The sequence below is a fragment of the Tursiops truncatus genome, chromosome 10 (genome assembly GCF_011762595.2).
Source record: "Tursiops truncatus isolate mTurTru1 chromosome 10, mTurTru1.mat.Y, whole genome shotgun sequence".
Lineage (NCBI taxonomy): Eukaryota > Metazoa > Chordata > Mammalia > Artiodactyla > Delphinidae > Tursiops > Tursiops truncatus.
Genome location: NC_047043.1, coordinates 13499670 through 13518127, shown reverse-complemented (window position 1 = coordinate 13518127; position 18458 = coordinate 13499670). Strand labels below are relative to the sequence as shown.

The window sequence follows — 18458 nt, the reverse complement described above, 5'->3', positions numbered from 1 at the left end:
TGTAGTTCATTCATTTATTTAACCACTGTACAGTATTCTATTAGGTGGATTTATTTATTCATTTACCAGCTGGTGGACATTTAAATTGTTTTTGCTTTTATTGCCATTATGGATAATACTGCAATAAACATTTATCCATGTCTCATCAACATTTGTACTAGAGCTTCTTTAGTGCACACACCTAAGAGTGAAATTGCTTGGTTACAGGCTATGACTGCCTTTGACTTTATTAGATGGTGCCAATTTGCTCTGCACAGTGAGTGTAATAGTTTACTCTCCCAACACTGATGTATCAGGGTTCTAATAACAACGCTTGTACCATGAGACTTTTTAATATACAGGCAGTCCTCAAGTTGCACAGTTCGGATACGCATGCGTTTCAGCTAACATGCCCCTTGCAAAGTAAGGACAGCCTGAATTCAAAACTGTTGAGTGTAAGAGGATATAGCTAATTAATCTGCATTTCTTCTTCTATTAGGCAGGTTGTGCATATGTTCATATATTTATCAAATACTTCACTTTTTCTTCTCTGAATTGCCCTGATATTCTTTGTCCATTTTTCTACTGAGTTGTTAGTCTTCCTCTTGATTTGTGTTAAGTTCTTTTTTTTTTTTTTTTTTTTTTTTCAGTATGTGGGCCTCTCACTGTTGTGGCCTCTCCCGTTGCGGAGCACAGGCTCCGGACGCGCAGGCTCAGCGGCCATGGCTCACGGGCCCAGCCGCTCTGCAGCATGTGGGATCTTCCCGGACCGGGGGACGAACCCGTGTCCCCTGCATCGGCAGGCGGACTCCCAACCACTGCGCCACCAGGGAAGCCCTGTGTTAAGTTCTTTATAAATTCTGGTTATAAATCCTTTTTGATTATCTGCATTGCAAGTATCTTTCTTCAATCCATGCCCCATCTTTCAGCTTTGTATGTGATGTCTTCTGTTGAACACATAAATTTTAACGTGGTTAGATTCACCTGTCCTTTTCTTTACAGTTTGTGCTTTTTGACCCTAATTGCTTTTCTACTGATTTTCTTTTGTATTTTATTCTCAAAGTTTAAAAGTATTTCTTTTTATAATTAGGACTTTACTTTTAAATATGGTATGAGGTAGAGATTAGATATTTTTTTCCCACATGGAGGGTCCTAAAATACATCTCCATGTATGTGCCAACTATTGAATGTACTACTCTAGTTAAAAGGGGCAGTGGTGAAAAGCCTAGTAAAACCAAAGAGAACAATCTATACAACTAGCAGCCAGTTTTAACAAACATTATCAGGAAACATCAGATAATAAGGGGTGATTAACAATATGAAAACAGTGTAATCAAAGATAGTAGTTATAGCTGGCCAAAGTAAGAAGTCATTTAGCTTTTGGCATGTTATAAAATCCCATTTGGCTAAATAAATATTGCTAAAGCAGTGCAGATTTTCTTCTGTTTTGCAGACTCAATTGCAATCCTGCTTTCCAAGTTGTTTTTCTGATAATCTCATTGACTCTTCAGAAAAACTTTACCCAGAACCAATTTTTCCTGAGGGAAATAAATTCTCTTCAGCATGGTACTATTATGCTAGGAGAACCTCTTAATATTTCGGTTCACTCATTAGTTGATTTATTCCAATCACCCACTCATCAAACATTTATTGGACACCTGTAGGGCGCGGTCAGCTAACTGCTACGCGGCAGGAAGCTGAAATAAGCTGAGTCATCCTTCCTGTGGCCACTGCGCTTGCGTAAAGTAGCGACCTATCCGATGTTGGCTCACAAATCGCACCATCGGCGAAAGCCAATCACAGAGCGACACATGTTCTTAATCCCTATATAAGCAGACTGCTATAGGATTGCGGGGTCTTCCTTCCATCTTTCTTCAACCAAGCTGTGCTCCAATAAAGTGTGATACGAGAAGAATCTTGCGTGTGGCGGCTCGTTATTCTGCTGGTCGGAAACGGCCCGCCGCAAGTGGTGCCGAAACCCGGGAACCTCGCGCCCTGCATGGAGGACCGATTCAGAACTCGACACACGGAGTGGTAACCGTTGGATCAAGATCCGATCTGGGTGCCATCAAGACTGACGAGAATTGTTGAAGAAAACTTCAGAGAAGATGCTGAGCTGGATGTTCCTGATGATTCTTAATCGAAGTCTTTGTATTAGTTGGAATTCCACAAAGGATTATTCAAATTGTGCAACTGAGTGCTGCCGGGCTGGAGCCCGTTGCCTTTGGAGATTTTGCCTCTTGGCTCTCTTCTGCCTTTTCCTCCTTTGGGGAGTGGGTGGGGGTAGGAATCTTTGGAGTCTGCTGTGTATTTGGGATTATGCTGTGTCTCTGGTTGGTCTGTCGTGTGCGCATCAGGGCACATCGAGATAGGGTCCTGCTCACTCAGGCACTTCTGGCTATTAATGAAGGAGAGTGTCGCCCGCAGCCTGGCTCTCCGCCCTGAATAATTCGAAATGATTGCCCTTGCACAGAGAGGCCTTGTTGCCATTGCACCTCTATAGGGAGTCATCCATTGTTCTGATTGCCCTTGCACAGAGAGGCCTTGTTGCCATTGCACCTCTATAGGGAGTCATCCATTGTCCTGATTGCCCTTGCACAGAGAGGCCTTGTTGCCATTGCACCTCTATAGGGAGTCAGCCATTGTCCTGATTGCCCTTGCACAGAGAGGCCTTGTTGCCATTGCACCTCTATAGGGAATCAGCCATTATTCTGAGTCAGCCTTTGCACCCTGCAGCCCTTGTTGGCATTGCACGCAGGAAGGTGTCTCAGACATGCCAACGGAAAACTGCCCTCGAACAGTGAGCACATCATGAGGTGAACACTTGTACGGGCTACATTCCGCTTGGTGTTCTAATAAATAAAAAAGGGGGAGATGTAGGGCGCGGTCAGCTAACTGCTACGCGGCAGGAAGCTGAAATAAGCTGAGTCATCCTTCCTGTGGCCACTGCGCTTGCGTAAAGTAGCGACCTATCCGATGTTGGCTCACAAATCGCACCATCGGCGAGAGCCAATCACAGAGCGACACATGTTCTTAATCCCTATATAAGCAGACTGCTATAGGATTGCGGGGTCTTCCTTCCATCTTTCTTCAACCAAGCTGTGCTCCAATAAAGTGTGATACGAGAAGAATCTTGCGTGTGGCGGCTCGTTATTCTGCCGGTCAGAAACGGCTCGCCGCAGACACCTACTATGTTCAGGTACTGTGCAAATTTCTGGAGCTGTAAAGATTAACTGGCTGTTCTTGAAATAGAAATGGTAAACTAGTAATTGCTGTGCAAGATAGGATGTGTTATAAGAGGTTGAAAAGGGGGAATTAACACTGTCCAAAAAGTAAGAGAGGGCTTCAGAGAGGAGGTAAAGACAGAGCTGTGTCTAGAGGGAAAGAGAATAAGAGTTTTACAGGTGGACATGGAGGGCCCCTTGTAAGCAGAGGGGACGTCTAGGCAAAGCCATAGGTAGTGGGGGCCAGGAATGGTTGAAAGGGTCAGTTACCTGCATCTGAATGTCCTTGGAGTTGATCACTTCCACAATGCCCACCACATTGTCAAACACAAGGCCAAACTTCTTACAGCTGTCTAGGGAAAAAAAAAAAAACAATCTGCTAAATTCATTCAGCATATTTATACAAAGCAGCTTATCATAGTAGGTACAGACCCATAATTCTGCCCTACCAATTGTAATGGAATTTATTTTCCCTTTTATCTGTAGAGTAGACTTGCTGCATTTGAAAATGTAAGCCACCTGTCTCAGTTCAGTCTCTGAAATCACAAGGTCATTCCTGTCCTCTTGGTATTCCTAAAATTAAAACATATGCAAATATTAAATATAAGGATGCATAAATCAAGTCCACCGCATGCTGAAATTACTGTGGAGCATTCACCAGTTACAGCTTCTCAATATGTTCTTCCTTTAGGAACCATTTTCTTAACAGACCAAACCGCAGGTCTGACTTTGTCACTGTAATGTTGGGAATGAGAGGAACGGCTGCTTGGAAGGGGGGTCGGTGTCAATTTGTGAAACGTTAGGCATCAGGCACGCTGGCTAGTGGGCGGGGGCTGCAGCAGGGATGTGAGGGCTTTGGGTTGAGTCTGGCCGCTGAGTCTGGACTTGATGCTGCAGCACTATCTGCAAGTAGGAGTTGGACAAATAAACCAGCAAAGGTCACAACAGTGGTCTAAGTCCCAGTGTACTTTCAGACCATGACAACCTTTCTGGGGACTTTGTTCCTCCATCTTTAGGGAAGGCCCCTGAACTGGCAGGGGGCACCAGCTTCCATCCACATTCAAAGTGTCTTTGTCCTGCTCAGACAACTGTGAAAGTGGTGGGTGACGCAGTAGGTTATATCAGCACCTCGGCCAGTGGAATAGGATGAAACATCCTACAGTAGATCAGAATGGGGCACAGATTAAAAGTTTCCAGAAAGAGGAGTCAAATTCATAGAGACGGAAAGTAGAAAGGTGGTTGCCAGGTGGTGACGTGAGGGGGAATGGGGAATTATTGTTTAAGCGGTGCAGTTTCAGTTTTACCAGATGGAAAGAGTTCTGTGGATGGATGGTGGGGATGGGTGCACGACAGTGTGAAGGTACTTAATGCCACTGAGCTGTGCACTTAAATGTTAAGATGGTAAATTTTGTGTTACGTGTACTTTACCACAATTTTAAAAATAATTTTTAAAAAGTTGAAGAAAAAATGGGAAATCCTTAAGACCCTGGCAAACAGTTTAGCCATTGTTTCTTTCATCGGAGTATGTCCTAAATAAAGTTAAAGGGCTTCACTCACCACTCTCCATTTCTTCCCTTCCAACTCTAACACAGGAGCATGTTTCTTAGGAGGATGAGACTGGGGAGACTTGGGGCCTGGAGTGTGGCTTTTGGTAGGAGATGGAGTTTGTCCTCCGTTAGCCCGGAGGCTGGGATTCTTGTATGTCTTCTGGTCATCAGTAACATGCCGGAGCCCTGGGAAGGTAACACATAGACACATTTCCTACATTTTATGCAAAGGGAAATGTCCCTAACTTCTTGTATCAACATGATGTAAACAGCACAGGTAATGCTATTTTCATAACAGTTGAGTGTTTTCTCAAGGGCAGTATGCAGAGGCTGAGACCTATGTAAGTTTAGAGCTAATAGAAGCCCTGTAAGTATTTTTTAATTTGAGGAACCTCTAACCACATGGGCTCTACCACATGGGCTGCAGGACTTTAGTTCCCTGACCAGGGATTGAACCATTGCCCCCTGCAGTGGAAGCTTGGAGTCCTAACCACTGGACTGTCAGGAAATTCCCCTTGAGGAACCTCTTCTTGAAGGAGATAAGCTAATAGATAAAAATTATGCAAAATGCAAACCCCCTCGCCAGAAAGGATTCCATGATTTACTTCTGTCATAGCTAAATCATTTCCTAGATACCGTCTAAAAAGTTAGAGCATTTCAGTAAGCATAGGTCAGAGTATGGAATCGACTTAAGGGTTATGAGTCCATTCCCTTCCTTTGCGGATGAGGGGACAATGCAGCCAGTTGCAGCCACAGAAATAGTTTTGGTTCTTAGCTCCCAGCACAGCACACGAGAACACTTATACCATAATTCCTATTACCCATGCAAAGCAAAAATACATCTGCATAAAGTTTTTGGCAACATGAATTTATTAAGTATATGATTAAAAATATTAACCATTCACAAAGGTAGTTCAATGATATAATTCTTTGACAAGCCCATACACCTCTGAGGACAGAGGTTCTATCATCTGTCATTTTTGTTTCACTTGATCTTGATGCCTGGATTGTAGCTGATGCTGAAGCATCCAGGGCTGAAGTGGTGACACAGTGCGGTGGTCCATTTAGAACCTAGGATCTCTGAGTTCTTCTTTCTGATCCACCCAACAGCCCACTGAGCCCATCTACCTTGAGATGAAGAACACACGGCTCTCCATGTAGTAGGGACTGGGATGGAATGATGTATCCATCACTGCGGGCTCTGAGGAATCTGTGTGCCTGAAGCCAGAGGGAGACAGCCTCAAGGTCTGGTTTTCTCACCTTTTGTAATTGCTTCCCCTTGGTTAAGTTGTGCAAATAAAGCTGAGCGTGAAGGAGAAGACTCCTCTCTTCTGCCCTCACTATCAAAGGGTGGAGGTGGCCCTGGAGGAGGTGGAGGTGGAGGAAGGCCAGGCCCAACGGAGAGGACAGACAACGCTGATGCGGTTGATGCTACTGGACCCTGTGGGAGAGAGAAGACGGAAAGCACTCTATTGAGATGATATCCTTGCTGAGAGCTGGGATTCTGCCAACATCACTTAGAACCTGTTGTCAATGAGGGAGTGGGGTTCGAGATTCACAAAGGGCACCCAGGGGTATACCTGTGCATCATGGGTCTGTTTGGGAAGACCTGGGACCAAGTGGGGGTTTGCCTTGGGAACACGGAGCATCACGTAGCTGTACAGCCCTGTCAGTAGAAACTGCACGTGCCAGATTCACACTGCCAACTCAGAGGCAAACAAAGCCATATTCACAGGTTCATGTCCAAAGCTCAGGATATGAATGAAACTGGGCTTTGGCCAATTGATAATCATAAGAAAAAAGTGGTCCAACTAGTAAGAGGATTCTTTTGGGGACACTGGGAATTACAACCACCAATGAGAGAGAGAGAGAGAGAGAGGAAAAATATTCATTGGTTAGCTTTATGAGCAGCTAAAGAAAGAGATACTGAAACTCTTTCTCTGCAACTCATTTTTCAAGTATGCATGCCTCAAACCGAACCCCAAGTGAGGACCACATGTGACCTGGATGCCTGTCAAACATGAAGGTGATCAGGGTCCAGGATGCTTCTGATGGTTTGGTTCATCTAATGCTGACTGTTAGTAAACCAGAGAAAATTGTATTTTGCCTGAGCAAGACCTATGCTTATTCTCTTCTCTGCTATGTGAAGTGCAATCTTTGTTTTCTATATGAAGTTCTAACAAATTCAAATGTCAGTAAAAGGTGATAGACAATAGAGGGATTTGTTTCAATGTTTTGAGAGGACCCCACAGACGAAGCTGTCACAGAGCTTAAAACTAGTAAGATAGAAGCACACGTATACAATAACCTTGTGTTATGTACCATTTTACTTTTAAACCCTGAAGTAGAACTGTATGACTATGACAAAGAATGAGAAGTTAATTCAAGTAAAAAAACGGAAACTATAAAAATTGAGAGTGATGAAAATGTGCCTGAGGCTTATATATTTTCAGTACGAAATACGATATGTAAAACATCACATAAGTGCTAAATATTAACAAAGACAGCAGATCCTTATTTTTGTAAACAACACAGTATTACAAAGTGTCAATATCAGGAAGTTTTAATCTGTGGCAGTTTTCCGCTGAAAATAAAAAATCCACACTATTTTCAAAGTACTTATACAATCCCTATTTAGTGTAGAATTATCCTGAAAATAAAAGGTTCTTCTCTTACTGAGAATGCACATCTTAAAAACTGAGTAGGGGGCTTCCCTGGTGGCACAGCAGTTGAGAGTCCGCCTGCCGATGCAGGGGACACGGGTTCGTGCCCCGGTCCGGGAGGATCCCACATGCCGCGGAGCGGCTGGGCCCGTGAGCCATGGCCGCTGAGCCTGCGCGTCCACAGCCTGTTGCTCCACAACGGGAGAGGCCACAACAGTGAGAGGCCCGCGTACCACAAAAAAAAAAAAAAACAAAACAAAACAAAAAAAAAACTGAGTAGGCTGGAGGTCTCATCTCCTGAACTGATAATTTGTGATAGTTTTTTTTGTTTATAAGGAAAAACAGCCTGACTCCATCAGGATTCTTGGGTCAAGTAGAAAATGACTGCACAGTTCTTGAGACTGACTACTTTTTTTTTTTTTTTTAGCATTTTAATTATTTCCTATTATGTTACTGGGGTGAAATTTGAACATTTGCTCTGAATCATAAAGTGTAAAATATAAGCTTTGCACATCAAACAATATTCCAGTTCCAGACACTCAGAGCCACGACATATTACTTTTACTCACAAGCACATAATAACTCAAATAGTCAGCGAAGGGCCAGGCTCCTCTCCCACATGCGAAACACTGCAGCTTTAAAGCTCTCCTATTTTGTGGAAAGGGGAGACACCACCGGCTTCTAAATCTTAGAATGACTTAGATGGTTCCCCAGCTCTCAGCATTCATTCTTTCATGGCTCTCTCCAAGAGCCATTAAAGGACACTGAAACCAATAAGCCACATATTCAGCTTCTTGGAACTCTGATACATTCAGATGGCTGACCCAGGAACACCAAACAAAGGATTTTACTGCAACAAGTGTTGACTCTAAAAGCCAAAAAACAAGAGGAGAACTCAGGACCAGCTGAAACTCTGCCACTGGCTTATCCGTTGTGCGTTGGCTCATTCCTGCATCGGTCCCAGTGAGAACACACACCTGGGCTCTAGTTTCCAGGGTGACTTGACAAGCAGTGCCCAGGGGCTTTATCGTACAAGTGTCCTCGAGAGCAAACTCAGAGAGTCCCTTACCAGGCGCTCATGGGCTGCCCCTCGTGATGAACTTATCTTCGCCTCCTCTTCTCCTCCTGCAGGCAGGTGGGACCAGGGCTTTCTGCGTTCTCACGTGTCTGGCATGAGCAGCAGCCGCACGGATTGGAATCACAGCCCGACGCTGTCTTCACGCACCCCGGTGAAAGAGGGGAGACCGGCAGGGAAGGGAAGGGAGCCAGGAATTCTGGAAAAGCTCGTCCATGCCAGGCTCTGGTTGTTTCCACTCATCTAACACATATTTAATGCTCAGTGTAGGACAGGCTCTATGCCAAGGGGTTCCCAAAGTTGTCTGAACATCAGAATCATCTGGGGATCTGCTAGAAGTTGCCAAGCCTAGGCCACGCGGCAGGAACACTCTGGGGAGGCAGCACACGGGCATTTTCTGAAGCTCCCTACAGGTGACTCCAACGTGCGCACAAGTCTGGGAACAACCACGGCATGCTTTGTGCTGAGATTCGTCTTAGTCGTCACAACCACATCACTAGGAGTGAAATCCCCCTCTCACAGAAAATAAAGCAGGAAGTCAGAAAGTATGACCCAATATTAAATGGCCAGTAAATGGCAGGGACATAATTCAAGCACATATCTGCTTGATTCTAAAGTCTTCTTCAGGGAAATCCTTTATGCTGTATTCAGACGTAAAAAAAAAAAAAAAAAAAAGCCACTAGTCAAATTAACCAGAGGTGTGGGCGACCCTACACATATGTCGTGTTGCTCTTGGGCCTCTGTCTTAAATATACGTGAAGTGTTGGGAGGCGGTGTAATAATTTAATTTTTATCTCCACTACTCCTTGCTCCCTCCCTCTAATGCCTTAGCAGCTGACTGGGCTCCTATGGCCAACTCTGGAGCCAGGCTTGATCCCATGGGGATATAAGTCTTGAGTACTGACACTGGCATCTCAGCATCAAGTCACCCTGGACGCTAGTTTGTTCTGACTGTGCCTGCGTTCTAGCAACTGGACTGTTGCCTTATTCACTTTTCCTGAGTACCCACGGGTGCCAGTAATGGGGTACTTGCACCCAAATCTCAGTTTCCTGCCTAGTGTCTAAGTTGTTCTGGGATGGGGACCTGCCCCCCCCCCCACGCCCTGGGGACTGGAGATTTAAGGGCATTGCCTCTGGGTGTGATTTATTCTTAGATAAAATCTCATGGCAGAGGTAATGCACCAGGTTGTCTAGACTGAATGAGAAGTAGTGGGTCAGATCAAGCCTACAACCTCGGTTGCCTGTTGAGGGATCTGCTGCTTCTTGTTCTCAATGGGATATGGGCCTTGTGGGAAGACTAGCTAAGAGGGGAAAGGAGCACTGGCAGGGGGGCAGATCTGGCCCAGCTCACACTGTGAGTCAAGGCCGTGCAGGGATACAGATGGAAACTTCCAGTGGGCAACTCCGTCTCTGAGCCTGCACCAGGAACCTGAGAGGGTCCTGGGAGACTCACAGGGGATAACCTTTAATTAGGTTGCAGACTGCATTCATTTCCTGGAATAGAGGCTATGGGGTCAGATTTACACATACAGAATAAGGGACATTTAATAAAAGATGCCGTTCCCTTGCAAATTATCTGAGTATTTCCGGTCCTTCTAAAAAAAACCCTTAATAAAACAATCTTCTATGGTGTGTTTTACCCTAACACAATTTTACTTCTAGAGTGTAGAATTACACTTCTAGAAACTCAGGGCCTACAGAATTATGATATCCTGTGACTTGCACAAGGTCACACAGACTGGAAAGTAAAGGTGAGGTGAGGGCCGAAATGAAGGAAGTCGAAGGGGGAAAGGCTTAACCTGAGTGAAGGAGCAGCGACCCCCACACAGCTGCTTTTTAAAGATGCTACCTTATCCTGACGAAATGAGTCTGAAGTATCTTAGACCCCAAACTGGAAACAACTGAAAAACACATTTTATTAAAGCCATTGTAACAATGGTTTCCAACTGGAAAAAAAAAAAGCCATTTATGATTTTAAGTGGCCACATTTAGGGTGCAGGCGTTCACTTATGTTGTAAGAACACAGCACAAAACCTAACAATGCTGCTTCTGAAAGCTCTATTAAGATTAATTTTGAGAGCAGATGTTTATTTACTTTTTTTTTTTTTTGGAGTCGGGGTAAAGGCGGCACAAAGACTTTTTAAAACGTCTGCAAATCCCTTTCTCTAAATTAATTTCAACTGTCCTGGGAACAGCCGCTTCCTCTGCCTTTAAATATATGAACTATAATTATGAACTAATGAAACCATTGTATGTGGCATGTGGCAAGCTCGTAATGTTTTGGTTATATATACTATATATATATAAAATTCTATAATTGTATTACATGGAATATATTTATGTACTAATGTGCATCAGAATTTTTTCCATTAAATGTCACTTGAAATAATTACCTATCATTTTATTACCTTGGAATTTAGGTTTTATTCTGAAAGGGAAACTATTTCTAGTTCTTAAACGAAATCTCCACATTGTTTTGACACATGTAATTAACAACCACTTCTATCTCCCACAGCCCATACCACTGTCTTAGTTATCCAGTTAATTCAGCTACAGTCTAGCTTTGGATCTAAATAATCTGCAAACGGGGCTCCAATTCTCCATTTTGTTGGGTCTGTTGAAAGTAAGACTAATAGACTACTTTTAGATGGAGGTTTTATGTCTTTGTGATAAAATTAAGCAAAAAAGTGAAACACAGCTCCTTAGGCAAAAAAAAAAAAAAAAAAATCAGCTACAAAGAAAAGTTTTCCATCTAAGATTTTCTGTTTAAGAGTTACATTTTTGGGGAATTTTCAACTTTCACTTTTTAAAGTCTAAGATTTTTCAAATTCAGCAATAGGGATAGCAGATGATTTGGTCTAAATAGAACCTCTTTAATAGACTGAAAGCCAATTAGAATAAGTAGGCTCGTTTGTCCATTCCACATTTGCCTAGAGCTACCTTGCAAGGAACTGGGTATATGATGAAGAAGTAGGCATATGTCTTGTTTGTTAAACTTTTTGTTTGTTAAACTCATAATCTAGTGGGAGTGTCGAGTGCACAAAATAGTAGCTGCAGATTCAGTTTGCTATGTGTCGTGTGTCACGTGAACAGGAACACTGGGAGCACAAAGGAGGGTGTGGCCAGCTCTCCTCAGGACAGTGGGGTCAGGAGAGCTAGAGAACGACTTAGGCCGGGGCCACACCATCGAATGCTCTGTAGAGGACACAGGTCTTGTAAGGAGAGACTGAGGGAGAAATGTATATACACGTAATATTAATCTCCAACTTTAAGAACAGGCCTGGCAACCTACATCTTGGTGTGTGTTTTTCCCAATTTCTTAAAAGGCAGAGACCGAGAAAATCAAAATCACCCCTGTGACAGTCTCTTGGAACAGATGGATTCTGTCCCTCACAGCAGAGCTTTTGTTATGATGTTTCTTATATAAAACTAGCTTAGTGACAGCAATATTTTGAGCCACCATCTTTAAGTATTTGTGGAGATCACAGATAAAGCTACAAAATGAAACAGCTGACATGCAGTGGCACTGTTTATGGGTTTCCTCCCACCCCCCATCCTTTCCTTATGGCCACCACCTCAATTCCCCTTCACACACACACACAGATGGCTGTCTTCAGTTTCTTGGTCAGGTTCTCTCTTTTGCTGTCCATCTCAGAGACAGCCTGGTCCATTAATCGCCTGGCTTACACTTAATGCTTTCCAGGTACATTACATGTGCCCTACTATACACTTTAAAAGTGTTCAGGGACTTCCCCGGTGGAACAGTGGTTAAGAATCTGCCTGCCAATGCAGGGGACACGGGTTTGATCCCTGGTCAAGGAAGATCCCACATGCAGCGGAGCAACTAAGCCTGTGCACCGCAACTACTGAGCCTGCGCTCTAGAGCCCGTGAGCCACAACTACTGAGCCTGCGTGCCACAACTACTGAAGCCCACACGCCTAGAGTCCATGCTCTGCAACAAGAGAAGCCACTGCACCACGACGAAGAGTAGTCTCTGCTCGCCACAACTACGGAAAGCCTGCATGCAGCAAAAAAGACCCAACGCAGCCGAAGATAAATAAACAAACAAATAAAGCGTTTAAAAATCACAAAGCCATTTCAGTCACAAATACACTTAGACTTATTACTTTAACCTGCTAAAACTATAGGACTTCACAGTGTTTTACAACTGAGCCTTTTGCCAATGCTGTTTATTAGTTTTTCCAAAGATGAAGAATCTCAAATGATCTTAATGTAACATGGCACATAAACAGGATAATAATAAACCTCTCACATACCACAAAAGGAGGGAGGGATTAAAAGAAAGAACTACAGTTTCAGAACTAAAGACTAACTTTCTATATACATAAACTAGTTTTCATAGCAGTAAAAATACTTCACAAATTCATGCTTTAGGGTTTGTTTATATTTTAGCCATCAAAACTAGTTTCTATTTTCTGAAAGGTGTACTTAGATCAAGAACTTGGTGAAACTGATACATTTCCAAATTTGTCAATTTCTATAAGTATGTCCAAATTTTACATGCATATTTATACAACACTTCTGTTGGCAGACAACCATTTTCAAGAAAAAAGACTGCACATAAACAGATAATCATCCTTTATACCTGAGTATAAACCAAAGTGAATTTGTGACTTTAATCTCTGTTCTCTTATTTCTATCACTTCCTATAATTTTTAGACTTCTGCCAATGAAAGCAGAGTTTCTGGGGGCCTTTCCAAGAAAACAGAATTGTTAAAAAATATTACAATGAAGAGTTATATAATATTTTAAGCATATGTTTATTAACAATTTTTAAAAAGTCAATTTAGGGAATATTTCCTATTTCATCTATGGTAACAGAATACTACTCGAATTTCAAGTTTCCATAAAAATACCAAGGGTACTTATATACCGTCAAAATAAAAAGATGGTCCCACAATTATGAAGGAAATGTAAGGCCCATTTTGATCACTTTTCTTCAGAGGCAAGACACCAAACTCCCTTAGCCCAAGACAGAGGTACAACAGGAAAGGTAATGAAAAACCCAAATCTCACGGTTTCGCCAATAACTTCTGATGGTTTCCTCATCCCCATTCTCCCCACCCTCCTGGGGTCTCTGTATGTTATTCCTATGATAATCTGGAGAGATGTGAAATATGGTGGTAGATGAAAAAAGAACAAGAAACAAAGTCCCTTCAGAGAAGGAAAAACAGCTTTAAATTGGAAAACAGCCTGAGAATACCTTACACAGTCTATATCAGTTTGTGGAAACCAGTAACTTAGTGTTTTTATGCTTACTGTTTCCTAATTTATAGATCTGGATGTGGCCCTTCAAAAACCACAGGTGGTGATTCCTGTTGTACATGCCCAAAGCAGAGATGTTTGATAAAAGCAGACCAAGCCCTCAGAGCAGATTCCAGAGAATATGTTGAACACAATTTGCTCAAGTGACCCAGCTATTTTGCATAAATTGTCTTCATAAGTAGCTTTAATGATTGGTTTGGCCTATTTTTTGCTATTGCTCTGTGGACCAAGTCTAGGATTCCCAGATTGTTTTTTCTTCTTGTCTGCCAGCATTGGCAGCTTGAAAATATAATTTCTCATAAAAAAGGAAAGATAAAATTAAATTTTCCATGGGAAAAATTTCCAGAGTTAAAGATAGCAGAATATACCCAACAAAGAGACAAACTATAGATAGCCAACCGTTGTAAGACCAAGAGTGATGTGTGGCTTGAATTATCTGGACTGTGACTTCATTCGGCCAGAAAAGCCTAGATCTGAACAATCATTGAATTAAAGTTTCTGTTTTGCTTTTGGATTTTAGGATCATAGAGAAATAACTGTATTTCTTAAATTATCCATCCTTGGTAAACGGCAGCGGTGGGGAGTGAGGCAAAGTGAGAGCTGTTGGAAAGATGATTTACGTTTGGCTCTGTATTGTTTATTTACTTAGGAAAAAATAAAAAAATAGAAGCATCAGCATCTCCTGAGGTTTATAGCTGAGGTGCACTAAAGACAAAGTAACTTTTGCCTCAGTTTCAGTTCCAAATTTTGCAGGAAAGGTCTGGGAAAGTGTCTGTGATTAGCTCAGCTTCTATCAAGGGTGCAACCTGGACCAATAAATCTGGACTTAGCTCTATATTATATTCTATGAAGGGTTTCTTTTACCTTTAGAAGACAATCTGCACCTTCCCTCCATCCCTTCTTAAGAAAACCTTTTTACTTAATCTAATATTAGCTTGTATTTCCTGAGTTTATACCAACTGGGAATTAGGGGCATGCAGACGGCAAGGGACAAGTGCAGGGAAGGCATTGCCGCTGCCTATAAGAAAATGCATTGTACATTTCCATTACCATCATTTGATATAAGAAATAAAGAAACAGTATTTACGTGGCTCTTAAACAACGAATACAATCTGTAGTTAGTGGAATAAACCTCTGGAAATTTCACTGTGAAGAAATGCAATTACCAATTACTGTGTTCAATTTAGCAAAAGTGTTTGGACATTGTCTGTATTTAAGGCCCCGTACCAGTCACTGCTGCAGATCCCATGCAGAATGAGAAAGAACCCTGCTTTCAATCAGCTCACAGCCTCAGAGGAGAGAAAAGACACTTCCATTCTCCCTGACAGCAGGCAACTGGCTCTTAGCCTTCATGTTTCTGCTCAGGTTGTGCCTTTGTTTGGAAGGCTCTTCCCAATTTACTATCTGGAAAACTCTTACATACCTTTCAAGGCTCAACTCAAAGTTCTCTTCTTTTTGTCGGTTTTCTGGAACTCTCCTAAGAGGAAATTTTCTGTTTCTCTATTGCAAGGGCTCATTAGGAACCCCCTTATTATGATACTTCACATTATATCGTAATTATTTGTCTGTGAATTTGGGTTTGGTCATGTCTTGAGCCCGAGCTCTGAAGAGCCACTCATTATTCATCTTAATGTCACCAGTAATGCACCCAGTGCCTGAAACGTGGTAGGTGCTTCATAAATATTTACCGAAATGAATAAGTAACTGCTTTATAAGGTAGAAAGTGCTAAGCATCATAAAAGAAGTACAGATTTTAAGAAGTACTACAGAGGTTCTGTGGAGCAAAAGGATAACTTCCAGCTTGGAAGGCCATGGTAATAAGCAAGGGAGGTCAGAGAGGCTTCTGGGAGACAAGACCATTCGAAATAGACCTTGAAGGATGGATGAGTCAGATTTGACACAGGGAAGCAAGAGGAAGGGGATTCCAGGAGGAGGGTACATGAACATTGTCATTACAACAAATAAATGCAACTGAATTGTTAGCAATCACACAAGAACTTACAGATCCACATAAGTACTGTCTTTCAAAGCATTAGCTTCTGATGTGACACACTTGTTTAATAAAAAACTACCAGCATTCAAAACTTTCTTTTAGGACTGCCTTCAGACCGGTTTATAAAAACACACATACCAAGTAATCACTCATGCCTTTGTATTCTGCTCTTTTTGACTGAAAAGAGTTATTACTTGAATTAATCCTTCTCCAAAGAGGGTCTCAATGGCTTTTGGCCATTTGAAAAGATAAAATTCACTTGTGAGGAGGGAAGACTTGCTATCACTTAGTATCCTAAAAAGGATGGGCCCTGAATTTCAATTGCCATTGCCCTGCTCACTGGAGGTGGGGAGGGACAGGGAGGTGGGTAAAGCCACACAGCCCTGGCGGCAATTACTGGGAGGCCCAGCCTCAGGCAGTGGAGGCTTTGAGGCGTTCCCTAGGGAGTTAAGAGGCTGGACCCAGAGGCACGGCACCTCAGGGATGAATGAAAACTAGGGGTGGAGGGGTGGCGGTGGGGCATTGTGGCTCACTCTGGGCTGGGACTGACCACCGAGTTCAAAGTCTCCTCCTACCCAGGCACCCCCAGCTCTGCTCTGGGGAGCACCTCTGCCTGCACCTTTAAACCACAGCCTCCTGACTTTCCTAAGAGGGGTTGGAGGAGACAGTAGTCATCAGGACACCCCCAATTACACCACTGCCTTCAACACTATGCCTTAAAGAATATTAAATGAACACACCTTAATTAAAATATTCCCAAGGTGATGGTTTAAATAAATTAGGAACATTTATTAACTTGCTGGCCCCCAGGTTTAGAGAGTTTGAGTTCTTGGTTATAAAAAAGTCCTAGTAAATAAAATAACCTTCATCATTGAATTAGGCAGTTTTAAAAGCCACTAACTGTGTGATTTACAGAGAGAATAAATACTCTAAAAACATCTATGTATTGTTATCAACTAGCAATAAAACTCAGAGGTATTTATGAGATAATAAAAATAGTCCTAAATATAAAAAGCTTGCTTACAGCTTCATAGTACAGCTAACTCTAAACTACTGTGTATGAAATTGTAGATATTTCTGACCTACACTTACTCTACTGAAGATATAGCAAAGGTAAAAATAAAACCCACAAATAATCCCCAGACTTCAAAAGGCAGAAATTGAAGCTATAAGCAATAATCCATCTAGTCAGACACCTGGTCCATAAGTAATGACGAGATCATTACACAAAATCTTTTTGCTCCATGATTCTGTAAAACTGCATCTACCTCCAGCCCTTCAGAAATTGCATTCTAAAAGTCAATAATAAGATAGATGTTGGCAGCCTTTTTCTAACCTTACCCTCCCCAGATTGTCATAGGTGATCAGCCAACCCATTGTTCTTAGAGCTTTGAGACCCTCAGCTCTTAGTTCTCCTCCTCTTTCTTGTCTTTGTCTCTTTGATTGATTTATTCCACTTTTTTTTTTTTTTTGCGGTACGTGGGCCTCTCACTGCTGTGGCCTCTCCTGGGCTCACAGGCCCAGCCGCTCCGCGGCATGTGGGATCCTCCCGGACCGGGGCACGAACCCGTGTCCCGTGCATCGGCAGGCGGACTCTCAGCCACTGTGCCACCAGGGAAGCCCGATTTATTCCATTCTTTTTTTTTTTTTTTTTGCGGTACGCAGGCCTCTCACTGCTGTGGCCTCTCCTGTTGCAGAGCTCAGGCTCCGGACGCGCAGGCCCAGCGGCCATGGCTCACAGGCCCAGCCACTCCGTGGCATGTGGGATCTTCCCGGACTGGGGCACGAACCCATGTCCCCTGCATCGGGAGGCGGACTCTCAACCACTGCGCCACCAGGGAAGCCCGATTTATTCCATTCTTAAGTAACAGTGTCCCCCCAGGTTTTATCCTTCATCATATTCTCTTTTTCTATCTTCTCTTCTGTTTATCATCTCTAGGTCTTCCCCTTCAGTGAACTTCAGACCTGCATTTCACCTGCCTGCTCCACCTCCCCATCTAGATGGACATCTCACCTGTGCCTCACATGCAACATGGTGAAAACTCAGGTGAATATTTTTCTTGCTTCTCTACCAGCTCCTCCTGTCAATATCCCTATTTTTATTGATGTTACTATTATTCTCCCAGACTTCCAGATTGGAAACTTTGAGTTTAGATTTGATTTCTCTCTCTCTTTTTGTCCTCCAACTCAGTGTCCATTTCATCTCTTGCATTCCATTGCCTTTGTCACACTCAAGGTCACATACTCATTATCCCATCCTGGGCATCCACTAAAGTCTCCTAACATGTATTAGGGCCTCTAGTCTCTCCCCTTTTCCATTTATCCTGAACAATTACTAGATCATTATTTATAGTGAGTAACTTTCTGCTTAAAAACCTATGGTGTACCCCTATGTTCAATGCACCATTATTTACAATAGCCAAGATATGGAAGCAACCTAAGTGTCCATCAACAGGTGAATGGGTAAAGAAGATGTGGTAAGAAGAAGATATCAAGTATATACAATGGAATATTACTCAGCCATAAAAATGAAATCTTGGGACTTCCCTGGTGGTCCAGTGGGTAAGACTCCACACTCCCAAGGCAGGGGCCCAGGTTCGATCCCTGGTTAGGGAACTAGATCCCACATGCATGCCACAAGTAAGACCCAGCACAGCCAAAATAAACAATAAATAAATAAATACTAAAAA

At 42.7% G+C, this 18458-nt stretch overlaps 1 protein-coding gene across 4 annotated transcripts in view; it reads right to left on the bottom strand.

Moving 5' to 3' along the window:
• CAP2 (cyclase associated actin cytoskeleton regulatory protein 2) overlaps positions 1-18458 on the bottom strand; it is a 137982-nt gene that overhangs the window by 7868 nt on the left and 111656 nt on the right. For all 4 annotated transcript variants that reach the window (XM_019945238.2, XM_033863868.2, XM_033863869.2 and 1 more), the window contains 4 exons: positions 6011-6191; positions 4761-4936; positions 3653-3776; positions 3474-3556 (listed from right to left, as the gene is read on the bottom strand). In XM_019945238.2, the coding sequence (XP_019800797.1) occupies positions 3474-3556; positions 3653-3776; positions 4761-4936; positions 6011-6191 (564 nt within the window). The remainder of the gene's footprint in view (positions 1-3473; positions 3557-3652; positions 3777-4760; positions 4937-6010; positions 6192-18458) is intronic.